This window comes from Pyrgilauda ruficollis, unplaced genomic scaffold, assembly GCF_017590135.1.
Source record: "Pyrgilauda ruficollis isolate IOZ18807 unplaced genomic scaffold, ASM1759013v1 scaffold15, whole genome shotgun sequence".
NCBI classification, from domain to species: Eukaryota; Metazoa; Chordata; class Aves; order Passeriformes; family Passeridae; genus Pyrgilauda; species Pyrgilauda ruficollis.
Genome location: NW_024513654.1, coordinates 14,646,003 through 14,669,730, shown reverse-complemented (window position 1 = coordinate 14,669,730; position 23,728 = coordinate 14,646,003). Strand labels below are relative to the sequence as shown.

Genomic DNA, 23,728 nt, shown 5'->3' with positions numbered 1-23,728 from the left:
CACCCTTATCTGAATCATCCTTGAACAGACTGCCTCTGAACAGAGTTTACACTCCTCTTCTTTGATCTACTTCATAAGAACATCAGAACTGTTTACTTCGAAATGCACACATTTCTTTCTTGGGATGCAGGCAAAGGAGATGGAGTTTTAAGACATGAACAGATAAATTCAAGCGAACTAGTAATTTTCTCAGTGTTTCCTGTCCAATGTCCTGACACATAACTGCTCATTGCTTGATTTTATTCTTAAATAAACTCATAAGCATGAACTCAAATTATTCAAAACTTCCCACCCTGCTTTTTGAAAATGACCTAACAAATGGCTATGCAAATGCCGCTGTCCTGTAGTTTCAACCATTCTCTCCCTGAAGACTTCTTAAAATCTCTGATACTACATAAACCGAAGTCAACAAGTGTACCTAAGGCTTCCGAGGAAGATGAGAATCCTGACTGCAGCACTCTGCCTCATGGACAGCACCAAAAAATGGTTAACCCTGCACTTTCCAAGTAACTCCAAGCTGAAACAACCTCTACCCACCCAGACTTAGTACAGAGCACTGAGCTGCTCACAGGCATATCAGTAAGATACTGTATCAGTGTTTCTTCAAGATTTCTTCAAGTTTTCTATCTGACGAGGACTACTTACTTGTCCCTACCTCACGTCCCTACTTCCTTTGCTGATGATAGGCAAGAGGATTCTTTCAAGCCTTGCATCAAACAGGGAAGAGGGTGGCAAAATCTGGGTATGAGACTCATAAAAGAGGTCTCTCCCTGTCCTTCTTTGTTATCAGTCCTTTCTGAATCCTCGCCCTTCACAGCAGAAGATAAAGATTGGCAATCACGGGGGCCGAGGGTAGCTCGGGCAGCGTGAAGAAGCCCAGGCCAATTCCCAGCACCTACGTGGTGAGACGGCTCCGCGCTGAACTTGGCGCCAGGTCAGGCAGCCTTGAGTTCTGCAAACTACTGCGCTCGGAGATTAGGCGGATGTAACAATCACCTGAAAGGGGAGATTAAAGCCCTCTCAATGAGGTCCTTTGTCCCCGGACTCATTTGATGCTTTGGGCCTTTGCAAACCCCGCCGGGGACGGCGCTTTAAATGTTTGCCCCGGCGTCCGGGGCGGCTCCAGTGAGGGCCGGCGGGGCTGGGGACATGGAGAAGGGGCCCTTCTCAGTGGAGTGGCTGGCGCAGAGCAGCCGCGGCGGAGCTCGGGATCTGCCCGGTGAGTCCCGGCCGTGCCCTCCGGGTCCCCCCGCGCTGCGTCGGGCGCGGCGCTTTCGGTCACCGCGGGCGGGGCACGGCCGCCACTGTGTCACCGCCCGCGGGGCCCGGGGCCCGCCGAGGGAAGGGCCCCCCGTTCAGACGCCCCCATCTGTCCCCGCAGACTCGGCCCGGGAGCGGGAGGCCGCAGAGCGCCCCGGGCACGGAGCGGTGTCGGCGGGCGCCGCGCCCGGGCGGCCCCGCACCAAGTTCTCGGCCGCGCAGCTGCAGGAGCTGGAGCGCAGCTTCCGCGAGCAGCGCTACATCGGAGCCGGCGAGAAGCGGCGCTTGGCCGCAGTGCTGAACCTCTCCCAGAGCCAGGTGAGCGCGGCCTCGCCCTCCGCCCGAGCGGGACGCCGGGTCCGGGGATGGGAGGCACCACACGGTCACCGGGGGACGGGGCAGTGACAGCGACAGTGACAGCTCCTGCAGCTGCGGCGGCCCGGGCAGCCCTCAGCCTCGCCCCGCTGGCAGCAAAAGCGGCGTGAGCAAACCGGGAGCCCAGCCTCGCCCGGCACTGCTGCGCCCGGCTCAGCTCCGAGCGCTCCAGGGACAAGGGGCAAATGGAAAATGGTGAATGCAAGTTCTGAAGTTGAAACTTCGCTGGGGGTAAAAGTACTTTTGTGATCTCCTGAACCTCAGTTTTCCGGCTAATTCTTTCTTATGGTTGTGTATCTACTTGACATGGGCATTGCAGAATTTTTAAACAGAACCACCCCCTACGCAGCACTTTTATCCCCACTGCACAAGTCTTGTGTTACAGCCCTGGCCCATATCTGAGTATTGGCTTCCTGTGCATCATGGAGTGTTCACGGTTCAATTCCTCATCATGCCAGGACAATTACTATGCATTAAATATAGGCCAACGTTATTAGCCCTACACCTTTACTGTTAATGCATCTGTTACTTTGACAATAAGTCTGCCTTCACGGTGTACTACTATATGGAAAAGGGATAAGGGGGTTGGTTCTTGACTCTTTTTTCCTATTCTCAGATAAAAACCTGGTTTCAGAATCGTCGTATGAAGTTCAAACGCCAGACTCAAGATGCCAGGATCGAAGCTCTTTTCTCTGGCTTGCTTTTGCCCTATCACTCTTACCCAGACATGGCTACATCCAGCTATCCTCATGGGATGGACGTCAATGTCTCTGCTAGCTCTGCTGTTTCCCTTCACCCAGCTGTGACAAACTCTGCCTTGTTACCTTCTGTTCCAGCTCAGTCTCTTCAGCCAGTTTTGCCAAGTCCAGCTTTACTATTGCCTTCCGGGCCAGGATTATCTTGTTACTCTTCTGTGCTTCCAGCAGTGACTCTAACCACAGAACATAAGACAGATGTTCCAACCAGATCTTCCTTCCTGTTAAAAATGTAAACGATTATGTGTAATCTCAAAAAAAGTGCCAAATATCTCTAAGAGTAACTATTTATTTTGTTATATTAAATAAAGATTATTTGAATTATTTTCTTTACATAAAAAAGTTTGATTAGAGGAGAAAATAATTTACCCATATTAGAGAAGTTATATTGAGAGTGGAAATGGAGGACATTAAATCTCTTTATTCCTACAGTTATCACCATGCTGTATAGAAATTTCTATATAAATTTTCCTATATAAGTTTCCAGAAAATAACCTATGTGGGGATATCCACTAAAAAAGTGGAGTACTGTATACACTGAAATTTAGGTAGTAACTACATCATTTAATAGGCAATGATGTTAAAAACTCTGTCCATTCTACCTGAGTGGGGGATTTTATGAAAACATTTGTGAGCTACAGCCAAGTGCATTTAAATTAAAATGTTACCAAAGGTAAAAACGCTATGAACAAAACCAAACAAGTTGCCCAGTATTCTCTTTTATGTGTCTGTTCTGCACCATTCTTCAAGTGGTCTCTCCTGTTTTTGATGGACATGTTGCATTTGTGCACTAGAAGAGAGATAAAGGTAAGGAATTAACAGGCAAGCATGTATGTTGATGTCAATGTCAAGCATACTTGCAATTTACATCTGCTTATGAAAACAAATTGTTCACCAATTCAGGTCTCTGGGGACACTCAAAATATTTCACTTTTTACTTCCAAAAGTTGCTGCTGTAACTTGATAGCCTCCCTAATTTTTAAACCACAGAATTAGTTTAGGCTTGATCTTAGGAACACTTAGGGCTGTTCCTAAAAGTCACAAAGCAAGTTTTATGGAAAGTGGCAAACCAAGCCTTTAGACAATGGGAAACCAGAGACCTTACATCAGTATGAAGCAGCTGCAGCAGGTGTGACTACATCTCCTTCCCCAGTCCAGACCAATCTAACTTGCTAGGTGATGGTTAGACTACTCTGCAGCTGTAAAGAGAGAAAAAATTAGCACAAAACAAAATAAAAATCCACCACCACCAAGGAAAAAACCCAAACCCTCCTTTCCTCTGCTCACAAGGCAAAAAAGGGGGCCTACTACAGCTTTGTGCCATGCATTCCCTCTCCGTTCTTCTCCCTCTCCCCCCCCCCCAGCACCTCCCTCCGTCGCGTTTGGTAGACAAAAGGGAGGAGGGGAAGCTGGGAGACACGCGAAGGAATTTCCCCCACCACACCCCTTCTCTGTGCCCCACAGGGCAGCACCGATCTGCGACACAGCTGAAGGGACGACCCGTGCATTGCCAGGTCACTTCGAACACACTCCACAGAAAATTCCCTTTACCCATTCCAAGTATTTTTTTCACAAGTGAGAAGCCCCTAAGCTATTACATCGAAACTCTTGATGACTCACTGAATTAGAGGGCGGAGGGTGGAAATTTAGACTACAATGCAACAATCAAGTAATGTATTTAAAATGCCTTACAGGTGATTTAACAAAACTTCATTAAAATCTAGGCTAACAAATAAGTGTTAAGTAAGCGCTTTTAGGAATGAACACCACTCTCAGGAGGAACTAAAAAAACCCAACACATTTCAGGATTACTAAAACAAAATTTGTATGTTTAAAGAGAATAGATCAAATTGCTGAAAAAGTGCAAATTGCCAAGTATGCAATTATAATTGTTTTCTAGTGGTGAGACAAAAGTCAAATTTTCAGGTTACAATCCCAATCAGATATGGCTTTGAACCAGACACGAATACACCCAAAATTTTTTTACCTAGCGTTTGCTTTGTCAATTGTAAAACTTTAAAATTCCAAAATGAAGGCCTTATCTGTTAATTCCTGTTTAAAGACATGGTGACTTAATACTATTACCTCTGCTGCCTTCACATGGAAGATGGGACTGGACTTGTAATATTTGATTTATATCCAGGAGAGAAACTCACCGACAGCTTATCCTTCCTCTGGAGAAAGTACTTAGGCCAAAGCACAGTGCAGGGCAACTGGGTGCAGCTGCCTCTGTCCAGGCTACCAAACACTCAACAGACACAATCTCGGTAGATAGCAGGAAAGTCAGACAAAATGTATTTAACCATTTAAACTATTACCTTTACAAAGGAGGACAAGTGACCGCTGCAGTTTGCATTGCACAAGTGCAATCTTTTATAGAGTTGACACATATAACCCTGTTCATATTTTATTTATATATACACACACACATTTATGAAAAAAAACTGGGGGGGGAGCAATGAAAACCATCAACATAACATTTTTAACTAGATTAATTAATATTTTAATATTAATTATCAAATATAAAATTATTAATGTTCACATTTAACTTAAAATAATAAAGACATTCTTCCAAATCAGGCAAGAGATTCTGGGCATGAAACACATTACAGTATAAAACACTGCTTTATCACTATAATGCATACACTGGGTGGCATTGCCTGTCCATTTTGTTCTGAATAACCGGATGGAAAGAAGGATGAGGAAGAAGGTGTTGATGGTAGTAGGGCAGTTCATTTGCCATAAAGTGGTAGGTGCTTTGCGATGCGTCATATCTGGGAAAGGAGAAGCTGAACTGCACAGCAGGCATCGGGGTAAAAGGCAGGAGTCTCTGGTGCTGGGCAGCAAAGGGGTAGTGGAGACCATCCTGAAACAGAGCTGGTGAGGTCCCCGGGGCGTAGCTGTGGAATGGAACAGGGGACACGAGGCTGTGCTGGTGGTCCTGTATCTGTCTCTTCAGTTTCATCCTCCGGTTCTGAAACCAGGTCTTAATCTAAGCAACAAAAAAGAAGGAGGGGATGCAGGAGACAAATCAGGGACTTTGCCTAAGGAAAATGAGCAAATTATGAGCATCCGTATCTCAGCTGCTTTTGCCATTTTGCTTCAGATGGAATTGACACAGCGGGACTGATGCTTTTGCCCTACTTAGCAGAAGGCAGAGGATCTGCGGGATGTAGAGGAAAGAGTGGCTGCGTTCAGGGAATTTACAATAATCAATTAGAGTCTTTAAGACCAGTTTGTAGCTCTGCATGGTCTACACGCAGATCGCTGTATATCCAGGACAGTTCATCTCACTAAGAAATAAAAAAACCTTGATGGCTTCCCGATAGAAAGTGCCGCGAATTTCCCGGAGTGCTAACTCGTTAACCCCCGCGGGATCCCACAGCCCTTACTAAACTCAAGAGTCTGTTAATCGCAGGAAAGACAGGTGTGGAACCGCCGACCCTGCCTGCTCCTGCCGAGCAGGGCCGGGAGGGATTCGCTTCCTGCGGGACCAACCTGGATCTCCGAGAGCTGCAAGGCAGCCGCCAGCTTCCTCCGCTCCGTGGCGCCCAGGTACTTCTGTCTCTGGAAGGTTTTCTCCAGGCGGCAGACCTGCTCCGAGGTGAAGGCGGTGCGCGCCCGCCGCTGCCGCCCGCGGGTCCCGCCCGCCGCCGCGGGCCCGGCGCGCTCCGCGCTCTCGCTCTCGTAGCCCGAGGACTCGTCGGCGCTGAGCCAGCCGCCGTCACGGGCTGCACGGAGGAGGAGGAGCGGCGGTGAGGCCCCTGCACGGCTGGGGCAGTGCCTCCGCCGCCCCTCAGCCCTGCCAGGCCGTTGCACCGGCGTGTCCCCAGCCCGCTCCCCCCTCTTCTGTCGGCCCCCTCATCCACCTCTCCCTCCTCACGCACCTGTCTCCGACGGGCAGCGCTCGCTGATATCCCGGGGACCGTCTCGGCTCCGCTCCGCCGCGCAGGGCTCGCTGTCCGCGGGCTGGCCCGGCTCGGGGCTGCTCCGTCGGGGCTTGGCTCTGACCAGGAGGGTGGGGCTGCCCAGCGAGCTGGGGGCGCGGGGAGGGGGCGCACAGCAGATGTGGGGCCTGGCCCCATTGGGCTTGGTCTCTGCCGAAGGGATCTGGGCCTGATTCATGGCGGAGAGGGGCTGGACGGCCCACGGCCGCGACCCGCTCTTATATGGGCTCTCCGTGCCGGGAGGGGTGGTTTGTAAGTGCGAACACACATCAAAGTGGGAATCGAGCAGAGATAACAGCTAGCAGCGAGGAGGAAAGTTCACACGTCTGGCAAATGTCTACAGCCCTTGGCTCCAGCGTGTCTGCGGGGCCGGGGAGACCCCCTTGAAGTGCAAAGCTGCCCCTCTCCCCTGGAGGGCAGGGCTCGGGCAGCCCCAGCCCGCAAACGGGCGTCTAAAGACAGCGTGGCTGCCGGGGACAGCGCGGCTTCACCGCAGCCTTTTCAGGCGCGGGGTTCCAGGCCGCACACATGCCCGAAACCAGCCCCGAGACTCCACCCACGGGGCCGGGACAGGGATGAGGGATAAGGAACCTCGGGTAGAGCCTGCCAGTCCCGCCGTCCTTTTCCTTCCCTGGGAAAAGCCATGGGGTGCCAGTGTCAAGAAGTCCCTATCCACGGGACTCAACCCTCACTCTCCGGGCTGGGCGTGAGCAGAGCCTCGGGCCCTCTCAGCTTGAACTTGGCGCCGTCTGTCTAGCCAGAAAACGCAACCCATCTCCCCAATCGTTTAGTGATCAAAGCGCTGAGTGAGCAGCAGTGCTCGCACCTCATCAGCTTCATACCCCAATCCATATGCCGCTTCCCGAGAAGGACGGTGCCCTTGTAATGCACGGAGGATACCGTGACATCTCCGAGAACAGCTTGACTGGGGGAAAGGGGCATCTCGGCAGCTCAGCCTGTCTCCAGGTTCTTCTTTTATTCAACTTCACCGGGCTTTTGGTCACGCCAATAAAAAATAGCACACCGAGCACGAGCACACCAGCAGTAGCGATACTTGGATAAATCACATTCTAACCCTCGCTTCAAGGAGAATGCAAGCGAGGGCCAATCCCTCTAACTGGGTAAATGCACTGACAGGACCTCCATTTCAATGACGATTCCAAAATCCTCAGAGTTCCTGCTCGGATGCATCACCGGAAGAAGCGGACACCATAAACCTGGGTCTAACAGCGAATTAGTTTGTTTCTTTCTAAAACACAGGAATAATTAGGTTCCCACACACATGGGCAATGTGAGGAGGAAAAAGAAGCCAACCAAACCCTAATTAAACCACCTCCCCAGTCTATTATGAAAATCATTTGGAAAAAAACCTTATATTCGTGCTATTAAATTTCATTGTCTCAGGTGTTCCCGTAACTCCGTGGCCGCGGGAATGTGTAGAGGGTTATCGACCCCTCCCGATCCCACAAAGTCGGCTTATCCCCACACTGGCCCCGGGGGAGGGATAAAGCCCAGGCACCCGAGCAATGCAAACACCTTACCAAGTCCACAGAGCCCAAGAGCTGCATGCCTCCTGGAGCTTTGCTTGCAACACCATCCCCTCAGGGCAGGGATGAGAAAGGCTGTTGTTGCCTCGGCACAGCCGCGACAGAGAGATCGCCCTGCTCTTTGAGGGGTGCTGAGCACAGCCACTAAAGGAGTTTCACTTACTACTGGCACAAGACTGTCATTTTGGATGATGTGCACAAGCCAGTGCAAATGTCCAAGCAGGTGAACACAGCTGGATCCCACCCTGGATCAGAACCGCACACCTGTGAGTGCTACTGACCCAGCCAAAACCGCTGCAACACAAACATTTAAATCCCAGACGCATTTCGGCCAAGCAGGGATAGGTTCTGTTCCCCAAATGAACTAAGAGCCTGCACATTAATTTTAATAACTTCAGGATTTAATAACTATTCCACTCGTGTTTGGTCCCTCTTTTTCTGAAGGAAACACATCACTTTCTTATCTTCAGTCTTATTTCAGAACGGCAATTTCTGAATAACCTCATATGTGGACATATCCAAGCAGAAAATCCATGTTCTGCCACATAGAAACTCACACACAGCAAGTTGTCCTTGGTAAAGCAGTGGGTGCTCTCTGCAGAGACTGACTACCTCACCAGAAAGAAGTTTAGACAAAATACAGGAAAACTACTGGTATTCAGGAGCTCCTAAACGGAGCACACAACTACCCAGCAGGCAGCATGTGCTCAGCTTCCAGCAGTGCAGCCTCCCCCACCGTTTCTCCAGCAGAAGAAATCTGTGCCAAGCCAGGCAGCCTTGAGTCCCCCACGCCCTGCAGGCCCCTCATCCGAGCACACAGAAACACCCAAGGACTGCCGTCTAGGAGAGACACTTCATCCCCAGCTGCCAAAACTGAACCAGACACGAGAGGCCCACGCAGTGCTGTGCCCAAATAGACCAACATTTGCTCTGATACATTACGTGCGTCTTATAGAAGGCAAGTATTATTAACCCTGGAGAGCTGCTGCCATTTCCTCCGTCTCCTTTGGCTGGGAGTGCACGGAAGCAGATGTTCACCTGTTGAACAGTTTGCTGAAAGTCAATGAAAACTGATTTTTTTTTAAAAATTAGACCCCAATCTGAGTTGCCTATTTAGCGGGATATTTGAATCCAACACTAAGATCCCCCCCAACTCCAGATGAAAGTGGCTGCATCTGTGGACCACAAAACCCTGGAACAGATGGGAAAAGTGTGGAAGGTGTTATGTAGCTATTGTGGTTCCCATTAGAAAGAGGTGGCAGCTTGAGAAACTTGAAAACTTTTAACGACTCTGGGTGGACAGAGGTGCTACATCTGCAGTTAAATCTTTCCCTCACCTTGCAGTAATATGGGGCTCGTACGAGCCACAAATTAACTTCCATTCAATTCTTTCCTATCATGTGAAATTTTTACAGCATTGAATTGATTTGATATATAAACATGATGAAAAAGAAATCTAAATTCTCAGGGAAAATTAAGTATTGTCCTATAGAATTCTGTATACTCAGAACTTCAGATATTGTATAATATTGAAAAATTGATGGATTCTTTTTACATGTGTTATATTAAGAATATAGTGAACCCATTTCTCCAAATCACATTTCAAAATATTTATTGTTCTGCCTTTGTATGTAAGCCTTACAACCATAAGAAACACACTTGCTGCTTCAATAAATGTCTTGAAAGCTTATGCACTCTTGTGACTCGGTGTGATACCCCGAATGTCAGAGCAGTGATTCGTGCCAGGATGTGATAATTACAGATACGGCTGTCAGGACAGAGTGCTCTTCTCGTGTGAGCTCTGCAAGAGTTCTAAGGACAAATGGTAGATTTCTCTCACTGGTATGCCTGGGAATATTTCATCTGGGGCTTTGTGCACACACGGCATGTAAACCCATGGGAACAGGCAGGACTGCAGCAGCTCTACAGCGTGAGGGTATTGCCTGAGGAAGGTCAGCCCATCGTTCAAGCTGCAAGACACTAGATACTCATCCTTCGCCAGATGATGAAGCACTTTTGTTGCCCAGGAATGCTATTGGTGTGCCAAGGCCACATTCAGCAGACCATCACATTGATTTTGCATGAAAACATAAAGAAAAAGTGGACATATTTTGCTAACAGAAAAATAGTTCTTCTCAAGGGGAATGACAATTGCTAGCATAGTTGGACAAATCTTCATGTTGCAAACTTTCTACCTGCTAGGCATGTCTGTAGGTAACCATAAACAACACCAAAAACCAAACCCAAACAAAAACCCAAAAACAATATACAGACCAAACTATCATAGCATTTATCATAGATTGAGAGTCGATGTACTAGGCCACCAGATCTGGGACAGTGACTCCGTCATAGGCAGATCCTAATTATATTTATGAAAAGCACAGATTTTCCAATATATTATTGACAAAACCAGAGGAGTGGAGATGATAGGATGTGCAATGCCACCCACTCCACTATGAGAAAGCGAAAAACCCAACAAATCCAAACCAAAAAGACTCCAACATTGGAACACCACGAAAAAACTTGTTTAGCTGCGCAATGGGCAGGAGGAGAGAGCCTGGGGAAGTGTAGCTCCCCTTCAGAGGCAAGTGAACGCTTTTTAAGGAACGGGGTTTTAACATGGCTAAAATTGCAGGCAAGACAGGAGTTTGCTTCAGAAGGGGCCCCAGGAATCGCAGGCGCACAGGCCCGGGCTGGGCTCCTGGCCGGTGGGACAACTGATGGCTGTTTGTACCCTCCACTGCTCCCCTTTGGAAATGCTAACTTGGTTATTCAGCGTCTCCTTTGATGTCCTGATAGGTGCTATTAGATAGTCGATTAGGCATCAACGAGATCGATTGTTTGGGAATAGATGCTTTTCTGTTTGAAGTACCCGTGAACACTAACAGTGCCATCACCCCACCGCTCCTTTGCCCACGGGAACAATGCGGGCTAACACACAATAAATGACAAATGCTACTGACTCAGCCGGCAGCGCTTCACCCTCTTCCCTCCCGACTCACGCTGCAAGCCCAGATATCCCCATTCAGCCACTGTGGGAGCCAACACGCGCTTTGCATTAAAAACGATTTATTGGGGAAATATTTCTGCTTGCTTTGCAGAACTAATGGACAAAGCACCTAGATAAGCTAAGCACAAGTTAGCTCGAAACAAACTAGCACTTGAATTTCTATGCGCGCGATGGCCACAGTGCCTGAGGACTTGCGACACCTCCACAGTTGTTCAGAATTGCCCAGGCAGAGTAACTAGGAGCTGAAATAGAAATGAAAGCACTTAGCCTACCTGAATACCGAAGAGACACTGGGATTAGCTCCCTGCTAGGTACTATTAGAGGATAATACTAGGTTGAAGCCTAGGAATTTAAGACACAAATATAAAGGAAGAGTAGTAAAATCTACACAAGGAACAAGACCAAGAAGTCTCTCCTCTTTCTTCCCCCCTCCACTTCGGTGGGATTTATCAAGTTAATTGTCATCTAATTGAGTATCAAAGAAAGAGATAATGGGCAGCAATTAGATGTAATGGCCTAACAATGCGAGATCTCTCTCGATTAGCACACAACGCCGAATAACTTCACCTAGTTTGTAAAGAGGTCCCTGGAGTGGCTCCACCATGTCTAGGAGCTGCAGGGGGGTGATTCACCCCGATCCTATTCCCAGTGCCCTGATGGCTGCTTTAGCCAAATTGGGACGGGTGGTTCCGAGCGCGGCTGCTGGCGGCTCCCCGCCCCGCGGTGTTAATTCAATCAGGTTTCTCCCCCTCCGCGCACGCACTGCAGGGGAGAAGGTCTTTGAAGTTAGCGCTCTGGCAATTTTCCCCTCCCATCCCCTTTTCCTCCCCGGGGAGCCCAGTTTCCAGATTATACAGCCTCTTCCTCGAGAGCCGCCGGGCCGGGGGGTTCCGACAATTTCACCCCACGGGCATTAAACTACTCCTCCCCAACTAATCGACCCGGCTTTTTTTTTTTTTTTTTTTCCTTTTCTTTTCTTTTTCCCTTCGCATTTGTATCTCACTTGCCCACACCCCTTTGTGCTGCTGGAGAGCGTTCCGGGGCTGGTTTGTTGCGGTGCGATTGAAGACACAAAGGCGGGGCACTCCCCGCCGCGCTGCCGGGGCTGCCCGGGAATCGGCTGCGGTGCCGGACCGCTCCCATCTCCTGCGAGGGGCTGGGACCGTGCAGGTATCACTGACACTAGTGCCCCTTTACTGCTGCCAGAGCTAAAACATAGTGAAGGAGAAATTCAAACAAGCAGGATGTTTGAATTCATGTAATCTCATGGCATGAAGCATGAAGTCCGAGTTTCTTTCTCTCAGATCAAAGGAAAAACGTGCGTTCGCAATTTAATGCTACAGTTGGACAGCTTTAGCAAAAATTAAATTACTTCACATGAAGTTTTTAGACAACTGGAACGTAGTAGTTGCCTTCTAGAGAAAGCCGGGTTTTGCAGGTCGGAGAGAAATTATCGTGTAGATATTCGGAGGAACCTGATAGCATTAGGGACTTGGCCAAGTGAGCATCATCTGTCGCGTTCATTTGAGCAATTACCGGGAAACAGAAGAGTATTTGCAAGCTAGCCCTGCCAAAACACCGGCAAGGTATTTCATGCGCTTGCTGAATATGCCTGCGGCCAAGGACTCATTATGTTAAGTGACCATTAGCACCCTTTCCAACAGAGAGCGGCTTCTGCCTCGCCAGCCGCTCTGCAGCTCGTACGCCCAGAGCTGGGATGCCCCGTTAGTCCCGCTAACCAGCGCTCGCCCCTGGCACGAAACCCGCCAGCCTCGGCCAGAGCACGGAGAGCCGCACACAACCCCCGGGACGCTGAGACCATCCCCGAGACCGCCCCGGGGCTGCTGCCGCTCGGCCTCGCAGGGCGCCTGTCCCAGCGCTGTCCCCACAAACCCCGCGGGATTAAATCACGGCAAGGACGGCAACACTGCGCGTTGTGCCCGGCAGCACCGTCTGTCTCTGCCTGGCTCTAAACCTCCGCACGGAGGGGAAGCTGCTGCCCCGCTCCGGGCACCGCCGGGCGCGGCGGAAAAAATTTCGGGTGCGGGCAGGGCAGGACAGGGCAGGCTGGGCAGGCTGAGGAGGCAAGGCAGGGCAGGGCAGGGCCGGGCCGGCTCCGCGCCGCTCGCCCGTCGGACGGCGACAGCCCAGCCCGGCGGCTGCAGCTCCGCGTTACGAGCCCGGGAGCGGGGAGGGCAGACCCAGGGAATGAGGGCTCGTTCAGGGCCACCCCAGTTCACTTCTCCCCGGGGACATGGGGACCGATAAGAGAGTGCTCCTGCCTCTCCCTTTTTAGCACTGGGGTGGAGACGATGGTACCCTCCTCCCCTGCACAAACTCCATCTCCGCAGTTCCCCTCCCAGGAAGCAGCTCCCCTCCTCAGGCGGGAGCACTTTGTTCTCCCTCTCTCCTCCCGAGCCTTTCCATCTGTCTCTCACTTTCCCCGGGCCCAGCTGCGGCGCTGCCCATGCCCACTTCCCTTTCACGCTCCCCCGTTTGGCCTGGGGTGGGGCGCTCCCGGAACGCTGCGGGCAGTCCCGGTGGCCTCAGAGAGCGCTCCACTCCTTCACCCCCAGCTTCCCATGCCGCCGCTCTGGCTTCTGAGAGCAGGAAGGGTTATTATCATTATTCCTTTCGTATGAGCTGAGCAGAGCATTTGGAGGAGTGGTGGGGCTCTCCTCTGTGGCCAAACGAGATTATAAGGGGAACTCCTAACCCTTCAACCATTACTCCCTTGAAAACAGAATAGCCACATGGAGTCTAATGCTTAATTTTATTTTTTTTAATGGTAAATTGTACATTTATTGGCCTTGACTGTCTTGTTATTTCAAACATGACTGCTTTAGAGCACAGGGAAATACTCACCATTGCAGCTCTTTCTGGAGACACTCCAGTTCCCTAATGATGTTTGAAAGAGTCAGAGAGATGTCTTTAACGACACCTGACTTCCAGAAATAAGCCTCCATCGAATGGGAATTTTACTTATGTGTCAACAAACTTCCTTAATCCATAACTGTGTAATGTTCCTGAGATCTCAGCAAGACTGATAGCACCTGAGCCCTTTTTAATTTAGCTGAAACTCTTGCATTAGAGATACACAATTTGTGCAATTGCAAACAAATACTATTATCTCAAAAGACTAGAAAAATACAGCACAGATTACAAAAGAGGTGACTGCAAAGCCCACTCCCCACAGCAGCACATAATGTTGCTTTTCACCAGGCAAGGGAACAAGCGGGAGATTGGCCTCTGTATACAAAAGATATTCAAGGAGGCTGCTAGAGAACCCTCAGACCATTCATTACAGGAGTTAAAATTACCAGTGTGCCGGAAATATCCTAGTAACCCCCCCCAGATCACCTCTAAAGTCATGGAAATTTTTATTGCTCTTTTCATGTTAGTTGACAATTGACTTTGAAAGATTTATGTCAACTTACAGTCAAAGATCATTTCTCAGAGCCCTTTTTCTGGCCTGAAATCAGGCCATTTTGATCATCAGTTTACTAGCTCATTATCCAAATTTTAAAAGTGCATAGCACAGTGGTAAGGAATTTTACTGCCACTTATGGAAAACCAGCTTTGGAATGTTAAAATTCTTTTGATCATCACCCTTGTACCCTGATAACTGCATGTGAGATGACCAGATACTGTTTCCTAGATAAGAAATGTCAAGATCCTTTCAATGATCTGTTTAGGTAAGAGATTCTTACTAATCTACTGAGGCAGCTCATTAAAACGTGAAGATATGATATCATACTTATTTAGAAAATAATTTTTTAAATCTTAAAAGTATCTGTTCTGCAACTATACCAAGCCCAGTATTAAGTAGCAGGTGTATCCACACATTTGGCTAAAAACACAGTTCTGTGACAGAAAGCAGCAGAAGGGGTTGGATACCTGCTTTAGAAGACAGAGAGAAATTCACGCTTTTTCGCATTCAGCGGCAGAGTAAATTGCAGTTGGGGCAGAACAAATCTAGATAAAGAAGTAAATGCTTCTTTAAGTGAAGAGGAGCTTTCTTTCGGGGCAGGATGAATACCCCTACAATCCTCGAGAAAGGAATTCACATGAAAGCTGGGAAAAAATAGGTTTATTAAAAGACTCCATTTATATTATTGTTTGTCCCACCCCGTTTATATTTTACAGTTGCCTATAAATTCAAGTCCATGATTCAGATTGTCCAGCATGTCTTTGTAAATGTTTAAATCGGTGCTGCATCATAACTCCACCAAGCAGTTACGGACGAGAGCAGCCCAGATATCTGTCAGTAGTGCAAATCCTCTTTAGTCCTAGCTGGTATCAGAGGGTCAGACACCCAGCAGGAAAGCCCTGGGGTCCCGGTACCCCACAAAGCAGGGTGCTGCCCAAAAGCCAACCGGCTGTGCTCTGCAGGCGCTGCTGAGGTCCAGAGCGGGTGCCGGCAGGGCCGCCACAGCGAAGCCCTCAGAGGCAGCCCCTTGCCGGGGCAGAGGTGGTGGCCGGGCCACGTATGTGAGCGGCAGGGGCACCACAGCGCCCTGAGGTCCGTAAGGGAGAGCGGGGCTGCAGAAGGGCTCCGTTCTCAACTCCTGCAGCTGCCGCTTGAGCTTCATCCGGCGGTTCTGAAACCACGTCTTGATCTGGGGGAAGGGTACAGGGGAAGAAGAAGAGACGAGGTTACAACGCCACCCAGGCTCGATTATCTCGTTATTTGGAGCCGTGCCGCCGCCATTCACCGAGCCCGCGCCCCCGCTCACCTGCACCTCGGAGAGGCGCATCCTGCCCGCCAGCTGCCGGCGCTCGGCGGCGCCCAGGTACTGCTGCCGCTGGAAGGAGCTCTCCAGGGTGCTGATCTGCTCCGCGCTGAACGCCGTGCGCAGCCGCCGCCCGCCGCGCCCGCAGGGCTCCTCGGGGCCCGGGCACTCGGGACCCTCCTCCGGCACGGGCTGCTCCGCTCCCGATGGCCTCCCGCCTGCTCCTGCGCACAGGGATGAGGAGAAGGAAAGGGTCAGCCAGGCCCGGGTACCGCGTGGGGAACCGCCCGCCCCCGAGCAGCCACGGCGCAGTGGTGCCTTCCCGGGCCCGGGGTGTCCCAGACCCGCCGTCCCCCCCCGGGAGCCCCCGGCTGTCCCGCGGTACCTGCGGCGGGAGTGGCCGCCAGGCGCTCCCGGCTCCGGCCGCCCGTCCCGTCCCGCGGGCCCGCCGGCGGCTCCTGGCTCCGCTCGCTCCGGCCGACGCTGGAGCTGGGCCCGTGGCCCGCGGACGATGGTCGGTGTGGGGAGTCCTTAGTGGGGCTCTTGAGAGCTTGGCTGCTCTGGGACAACCATTCCACGGAGAAAGGGGCCTTAGTCATCGTGCCTTCTTTAGGAGATGCCGGGAAGGAGCGTGTCGGGGAGCACGGGCCTCCTTTATAGCGCAACTCCCGGAGGAAAACGTTGTTCGTGTAAATACACATCAAAGGGCCAGATAAGTATCATCTAATTGCTATCAGTCCTCCCCCCCCCAACAAAAGATATCGTTCACACATTGCCCCAGCTCTCGGAGGCTCGGCTCCGCCGTGTCTGCCCCTGAGGAGTTCACTCCGCCGTCAGTGATTTACAGCTCTTGTTACATCCTATCCCCATGCAAATGGCATTTATGGAGCTGAGCAGCCTCAAACGGCGCTGGGGAATGTACCCCCGGGGGAGCGCAGCATCCCCGGCCGCTGGAGGGAGAAGGAACGCTGCTACTTCCGATCTCCCTTCCCCTGGAGTTGCTTTTCCATTCCTTTTCAAGGACCAGGCCCACTGTTCTGCTCAAGCCTGCTCCTCTCTGGGCCGAGCACTGCGTTCCCGAGACAGCCTCAGCCAGGCAAGCTGCAATGCAAATAAACTCACTCACTGGGTTCTCCGGGACTGCAGCATGAGGTTATAAGCACCAGGCACAGGCTGAGGAGTTTGGAGGAGAAAGTTGTGAAATAGAAAAAGGTAAATGTCAAGGTCATTGGATTCTATGAATTGATAGTCTTCTGGTCGTTTATATAAAAGTATAGTTTCTGGACTAACAAATCAGAAAATGACAATTATTGCCTTAGAATTTACATTCTGCTGAGAGTTCTGCTGAAATTACAGAATTCATGTCATATCTTCCCTCCCAGATCTCTTGCAGCTATGCAGGTCATCCAGATTTCTCTGCTATCTTACCTTTCTCTTTTTACTACCTTATGTAAGTCTTTCAGAAACCTTCCCGTTCATCTTTGGGTTTTGTGTGCAACAGGAACACTTGGCTGCTGCAGTAAAGCCTCTGTAGTACATTGATAAAAGGCTCTTGGTGCTTTATGGGCCGTTCTTCACCCCAGGATAGCCATGAATTCCTCCTCTTTTCACCCTCCTCTCCTGTGCAAGAACAGAGTGGGACTTCCAGTGCATCGATAATTCCTATCACAGCCCTGCTTGGTATCAGTCTGCCTCCAGAGATCATGCCAGCACATCTCATTTATCTGTCCTTGCTCTTGCCTGCTGCTTTACACTCACCCACCACCTGCACACAAACCCAGTGCTCTGCTGTCTGCCTGCCCTGTGACTTGGCCAACCTGCTATTCTGCCATTCTGGCTGCACTTCTCAGCCTTCACTTTCTCTATGATAGAGTTAGAACTGTGATTACAGTAACTTTTCTTAGACTGTTGGTGAGGCAGAGGTTTGAAGACTGAAAACCCTCCTACTTAGTTTAGGTCTAAATCTTCCAGTGTATTCAATTTTAATATTACACAGATATATTCTTCCTTTGTATTGATCCAGTAGAAGTTTCATTAAAATCCTCTTTGTCAATCTTTTCCTCAACCAAACATTTCAGCTATATCCATTAATCAAGAAATCCTAGAGTTTTTTGGTCATCAGAAAATTGTTTCATTGAACTATATTCAAGCTTGACGTGTGAACCCCTTTTAGGCTCTGTCTGTCATTGACTGTTCATTTTCATGGCATAGTGTGAGTCCTACTTTGCTCTATCAGTGATGACACTGTTCATGAGTTTGTCTCTAACCAAACAAAACCAGAAACAAAATTGTCACCTCTATTTAAAGGTGTCTAACAACCAATCTAGAACCACAACCATAAATGACCAGAGCTCTCCTGGAGTCCTTCATTTCTGGCCTGTGTAGGTAGGGACTGACATTGCAGTCTGAGCCCACTAAACAAGCTTCCTGGAGGAAAAATGGTGTAAACATGTGTAAATAAACATTCAGGCATTAATGCCTCCCATATATCTACCTGAAGAAGTCCACAAACATTTCTAGCATGGACAAAGCCTGTCAGACACACACTCACACAAAGACACACATACACACACAGATATATATTTGTGGGGTTTTTTTCACCAAACAACTGGAATTTTTTGATATCTAATTATTTGAATCCTCATCCATTTATCATTCCCAAGCATTTTCTGATTAACAATGGAAAGTTTAGAAAGTTTATTTGACCAGACAGTACAAAATTGCTTTTAAATTTCCTGTTTCATAACACACACTCCCCACCAATCCTCCTACCCCACCATGGATATTTCAGGTTATTAATTATTCTTTTCTTTAGGTAAATGTGAAGACTTCCCTCACCACAGACCTGAGGATAAATTTTAAAATCCCAGAACTTCTGAGCATTAGACAGTTCTGTGGGCAGTATATCTCACAGAGCAGACCAAGAAGGCAGGAGATGGAGAGGAGACACACAGGAATGTGCTCTGTTCACTGAATTACTGAAGGACAGGTCTCGACTCAGCTGCATTTAACAGGTGGCCTGGCAGCAAGCTCTCCAGTCAGAACTGGGAATATGAGTGCCACTGCCTGCTTGCAGAATCCTGCCAAGCCTTCCCCGCAGTCAGGCAAAATGCCATTCTCAAGGACTAATTCTCATGAAATCACAAAAAGAAAGTGTAACTTTTCTGCAAGCTTCCTTCTCAATTTAAATATTTCTGAACACTGTAACAGCATTCTGCATAGATGGGGCACAATCCCATCCCAATGAGATAAATATGTCCCATGTGCCCAGAATTATTTCCAGTCTTAGTTCTTACAGAATATTATGTATGAGTATAAATAATATATGCTACTTATGTTCTTCTATATAACATATATATCTCTATACAAATACTTTAAAAAATATGAAAGAGTCTATTTCTATGCCATTGCTTTTTCCAGCATTATGTCAACAAATAAAGACACTTGGCAAGCTGTCATATAGGACAAGAAGAATACATGACCTATGATGGAGCTCTAAAAACAGAAAATATAGAGTTTTATCATCCACTGATACATCTGCCTTTACTGATTTGAAGACTTTTTACCATCTGAGCTGCAAATTACATCTTTATACACTGCTGGTTTATTAATTGCATTGTATTGAAGCAAATGGCACTGCAGAAAGGTGGTGTCAAATGCTGAGCTCCCAGAGACACAAATTGATCATGGTGTGACAAGATTAAACCAAATCTCATTTCCATTACACATAAAATGTATAAGTCTCCTGGACAGGTAGCAGATTACTTCTGAACGTAATGACTGCTACAATATTTAACAGCTGCTAGTTTAATTTTCTCTAAAATTCTTAAGCTGTCTTCTTTCTGTTTCTATCTATTATTCATTAAATGCTTGTTTGAAAATCTCCTGCTAAACTGTGATTCAGAAATACCATGTTTGAAACCAAGTGATATTACCAAAGGGATGCAAACCTGCTCATGCTAATGAAATTTGTCAGAGGAGGGCAGGGACAGACAGTAGCTTTTACTCTGCTGCTACGGGGGGCAGAGACAAAGAGCTCAGACATACCAACATGATTGCCACTAGCAGGAGTCGGGAGGTCCATTACCATAGATAATGGCAATACTCTATGCAGATGTTTGCAGAATACACAGCTGCCTTCTCTGGGGAGGCAGCACCCTCCCCTTCAACTTTGCAGAAATCTTCACACACAACTGGTCTCATGTTGAGGAGGTTCTGCAGAACTTCCTGCTTGGCTGCCTACTAGACAGTTGACAATATCTAGAAATATTGGATAACAGATAATAAATAGAAATATTTTGTGATTATATCTCAGCCTTTGAGAATTAATTGTGGCTCTTCATCCTGTAGCCCAAAGCTCAGCTGTGCCTCAGTAAGCCAGCTCAGAGCCCTGCAGGGGGGCAGGATTGTCCCCTCACTGTTGGAGCTGTAGAGGAACTGAAGGGAGCAGCTGAGGGTGGCACTACCTCGGGTTCCCCCAGGGACCAGGGAGAACTGCCATCCCTAGCCTTGCTGCCCTGGGTACCAAAGGAAAGGACTGTCATTTTGTACCAGCAGGGGACCCTTTCCCATTGGAGGGTCCTGTGAGACAAGAGCAGAGGGAATTTGTGGTTCTTAGGAGTAGCCAGGTGGTGATGCAGCTCAGAGAGTGAAAGCCAGGCCGTTTACAGCACACAGGGGCCGTGTGTTCACCTGTGGACATGCAGATTTCCCGTGAAGGTCTGCCCAGGAAAATGAGGGCTGCTGGCATCTGATATGCAATTTACACAGTCTTTGCCCTGGTGTGCTTATCCAAACATTCCATTTCTGAGTAATCACTATTTAGGACTTAAAAGCATTATAAATGGCCTCCAACCAATCTCTTAATTATCAATTATTATCATTATCTTTCCTCTTTGACGAAATAAGAGCTACTTTTCCACGAGGCATTTAAAGACCATATGTGCATAATTACCAGAAGAGCCTGGTACAGACATAGTGACAATGCACAGATGAAAATTTAATGTCTTATCATGTTTGGAATTGATCAAAATCAACACAGCACTCAAAATGCCAAAAGCTCCCATGGCTCCTTAACACAAGGCTGCCACCAAGCAGCTAAAAAAGAACCAGTGAAATGTTTTAAAAATATATATATTCTGCAGAGACATGCTGCAAATATTAATAAAGAAAACACTTGTTTTAATGGCTCCTTACTCAAATTTAAGCTTATTAAAAACAAGTCATATTCAGTATGAAGCAGGACCACATTTACAACATGTACTGCTTTTGTTACAGAAGCAAGGTACAGAAGCAGAGTATTTTGTTTATTTATTATTAAACAAACTATTCTAGTTGGAAAACCATCCAAGTTTCAGGAATGTAAATGCTACTTCAGCACTCATTGCTATCATATTGCCAGAGGGAGATCTCTATGGACACTGCTCAAATGAAACTGCTCAGAAATCTGTAGCTGGTTTAATTCTGTTTAGACTAGAAATTAGACTTTAAAAACAATTAGACACACATAGACACCCTGCAATCTTTTCAAAACCTAACAGAGAGGCTAACTAAACATTTTACATCAAGGCCTTTTTCTTTTTCAGTCTTTGGGGAGAGACTTTTTTTCATAATGTTTACTTCTAAAGTTATATTTAGCAACATGTAAGAGTGCATTAAATCAGAAATTTTCCATTATATTCATACTTCCCACAAATCTAAAGAAATTCAGAAATAAATGAAAGAAATTATACTGACCAAAGCATTTATTACTCTTGAAAGTAACTTTTCAATTTCGGCTATTAAAGGATGAATAATTTTCCCTCTTGATTCCAGAGTTAGCATTTGAGCATGATGAGTCAGCCAGCAGGAGAATGAGCTATCACAGCTGGCAGCCCTGGGACATCTATCAGCTCTGTGCCCATCCTGCTCTATGCCACACAATGCTGCTTTGAAATGCATTGGTCTCAGCAGTGTAAATGTTTTACTGTCTCTTCCTTCCCCCCCAACTTACACCGAAAATAAATCAAGTCCTTGTATTGCTCCAAAACCAATCTGTTCAAATTAAATGGAAATAACCTTATAACCTCCCTCCCCCTTTTTTTTTTTTTTTAACTGACTTTAAGGCTCTTCTCCATTTCACATTTTTAGTCATTTCTCCCCTTCATCTGTATTCCCCACTATACACCATTTCTTCCTATTTCCCTTATTCCAGTCACTCACATCAACTATCCTGCAAATGTTACTATTGCCTGAAGAAGAGAAGAATTTTGGCAGGATATGTAACTGTGGCAACAGACCATAAATGACACTGTACTTCTGCCTTCACTTATCCCAAACAGGGAGCACAGACATGTCCTGACATTCCCCTGGTTTACTGAGAAGGGAAAAGCTGTGCTTAGTGGGTGAGGACAGGAATGTACTTAGGTTAAGATGCTTAACACTGCCCCTGTAATCTGCAATTCGATGTCTACGTTTCCTCCAGACAGTGCAGGGTAATTATTTTGCCAGGTTTTACAGATATGAGTGTATTACACATGGATAGAAGGTAAACAGGATTTAAGACTATGACGATGTGCATGCATGTTCTCTAAAAGATTAAAGGGAGCAGCTGAACGCTGAATATAAATACATGTTCATTTTACAAATGCCATATTAAAAACCCTGCCATTTCGTGTTTGCGTGTTTGTAATAGGCAAGGTTTGTGCAGACATCTGAACAGCGGATCGTTTTTCAGTCTCCCTTTGCTCCCGGTGCAGCAGCACCATCTAAAACGCTGCAGAGGACCTCGTGTGCCATCTCCTGGTTACAGCCACACTTCCAGCCAGAAAGCTGCCACAGAAGCGAAGGGAAGCAGTAAAGGTCAGCTGAGGCAGTGATAAAATCGGGGAATCTTTCACTTTGGAGAAAACCTCTAAGACCATCGAGTCCAGCCCTTAATCCAAGTTCACCACTGAAGCATGTCCCTGAGTGGCCCATGTACACAGGAACACTCCCGGGATGGTCACTCAGCTCCTGGCAGCTGAGGGGACTCACCCAGCACACGGAGAGTGCATGGCAGGCTCGGCCCCTACCGCCCCTGCTGCTGCTTTTAGCTTCAAGTCACTCTTCCACTGCATTAGCATAGCTATAGACAGGAAATTCAGCGTCCCTCTACAACATCTCTGACATCAGTTCTAGCAGCTCATCCCACAGCATCACCTACTATCGGTATGTATCAGTGGAAGAATGAAAATTGAACTGACTGGAATACAATTAAATTAATAATCAAATTAATATAATTCCCTGATTGCAGGTAAGTATTTGAATTAGTGCCCAGTTTACTTTACTGAAGATCCCTACTGAGTCCCTCTCCCTTCAAGGAACAAGGCCTATGCACTTATGACAGAGTTTTATCTCACTTGTTCTTAAAAATTCACAGGAAAGCAGATCTCAGAGGTGCGTTACAGATGAGTAACCTATTCAAGTACTTCACAGGAAGCTTTCCAATGTAAAAACTGAAACAAAATCACCCTTATTTCAAAATCAAGTGCTTAAGCTTCACAGAACAAAAAAAAAAAAAAAAAACCCCTCAAAAACCCCTACAGCTACTAATTTTTTATAGCAACATTTCACATTCATAGGTTTGCTCAATCCAATCATGTCTATGTAAGTCCAATTTTTTCAGTCTTTCTCAGTCTATGATTCTAAACATATACTTGTTGTGGTCCTCTAATCTCTCTCATTTTGGCTGTATGTATCCTAGCCACAGTGCCCAAATGGTAAAGAATTCCTGCTGATGCTTCTCTATTGCCAAACAGAGCAAAATAATTACCTTCTGTCATGCGCAGTTCTCGTGCAGTACACCTCAGGTCTTCTACCCCCACCTTCTTCTTTTCTTTTTGCAAGCTGTACACATGGATTCATATTCAGCTTGTGATCTGTTATGGTCCCCTTGAGATTTTTACTGAAGCTCAGTAGTGATTTTTCATTTAATATTTATCCTTCAAAACCATAAGACTTGAAGCTGAAATTTAAACTGTTATCATGATTCTTTTGAGTTCTAAGCCTGTATGTTGTATAAGTGTGCTTTCCATCCACCTCATATTTCAGCATTAAAATTCACAGACACTCCTACACATTC

General features: G+C 47.6%; 3 protein-coding genes across 3 annotated transcripts; 1 reads left to right on the top strand and 2 right to left on the bottom strand.

Annotated features, from left to right (window-relative positions):
* Positions 1-1,149: 1,149 nt before the first annotated feature.
* On the top strand, positions 1,150-2,626 carry LOC121350116 (homeobox protein vex1-like). The gene is made up of 2 exons (XM_041461153.1): positions 1,150-1,578; positions 2,252-2,626. Exons 1-2 carry the CDS (start codon positions 1,150-1,152, stop codon positions 2,624-2,626), a joined length of 804 nt encoding a protein of 267 aa, XP_041317087.1.
* A 2,396-nt stretch (positions 2,627-5,022) lies between these two features.
* Positions 5,023-6,515, bottom strand: LOC121350115 (homeobox protein vent1-like). The gene is made up of 3 exons (XM_041461151.1): positions 6,278-6,515; positions 5,889-6,121; positions 5,023-5,382 (listed from the first exon to the last, which is right to left on the bottom strand). Exons 1-3 carry the CDS (start codon positions 6,513-6,515, stop codon positions 5,023-5,025), a joined length of 831 nt encoding a protein of 276 aa, XP_041317085.1.
* Positions 6,516-14,971: 8,456 nt separating this feature from the next.
* LOC121350372 (homeobox protein HMX1-like) lies at positions 14,972-16,200 on the bottom strand. Its single transcript, XM_041461650.1, is given in 2 exon segments — positions 14,972-15,513; positions 15,631-16,200. Coding segments are annotated over 2 exon segments (882 nt in total). The 3' UTR covers positions 14,972-15,201.
* Positions 16,201-23,728: the final 7,528 nt, after the last annotated feature.

What these genes read in the sequence shown, in the direction of transcription:
- LOC121350115 (XM_041461151.1), bottom strand. Translation starts at nt 6,515, where the DNA reads ATGAATCAGGCCCAGATCCCTTCGGCAGAGACCAAGCCCAATGGGGCC. An exon ending in GCGCTGCCCGTCGGAGACAG is followed by an intron (nt 6,122 to 6,277) that starts GTGCGTGAGGAG and finishes TCCTCCGTGCAG; the next exon opens with CCCGTGACGGCGGCTGGCTC. An exon ending in TGCAGCTCTCGGAGATCCAG is followed by an intron (nt 5,383 to 5,888) that starts GTTGGTCCCGCA and finishes TTTGTTGCTTAG; the next exon opens with ATTAAGACCTGGTTTCAGAA.
- LOC121350116 (XM_041461153.1), top strand. Translation starts at nt 1,150, where the DNA reads ATGGAGAAGGGGCCCTTCTCAGTGGAGTGGCTGGCGCAGAGCAGCCGC. An exon ending in TGAACCTCTCCCAGAGCCAG is followed by an intron (nt 1,579 to 2,251) that starts GTGAGCGCGGCC and finishes TCCTATTCTCAG; the next exon opens with ATAAAAACCTGGTTTCAGAA.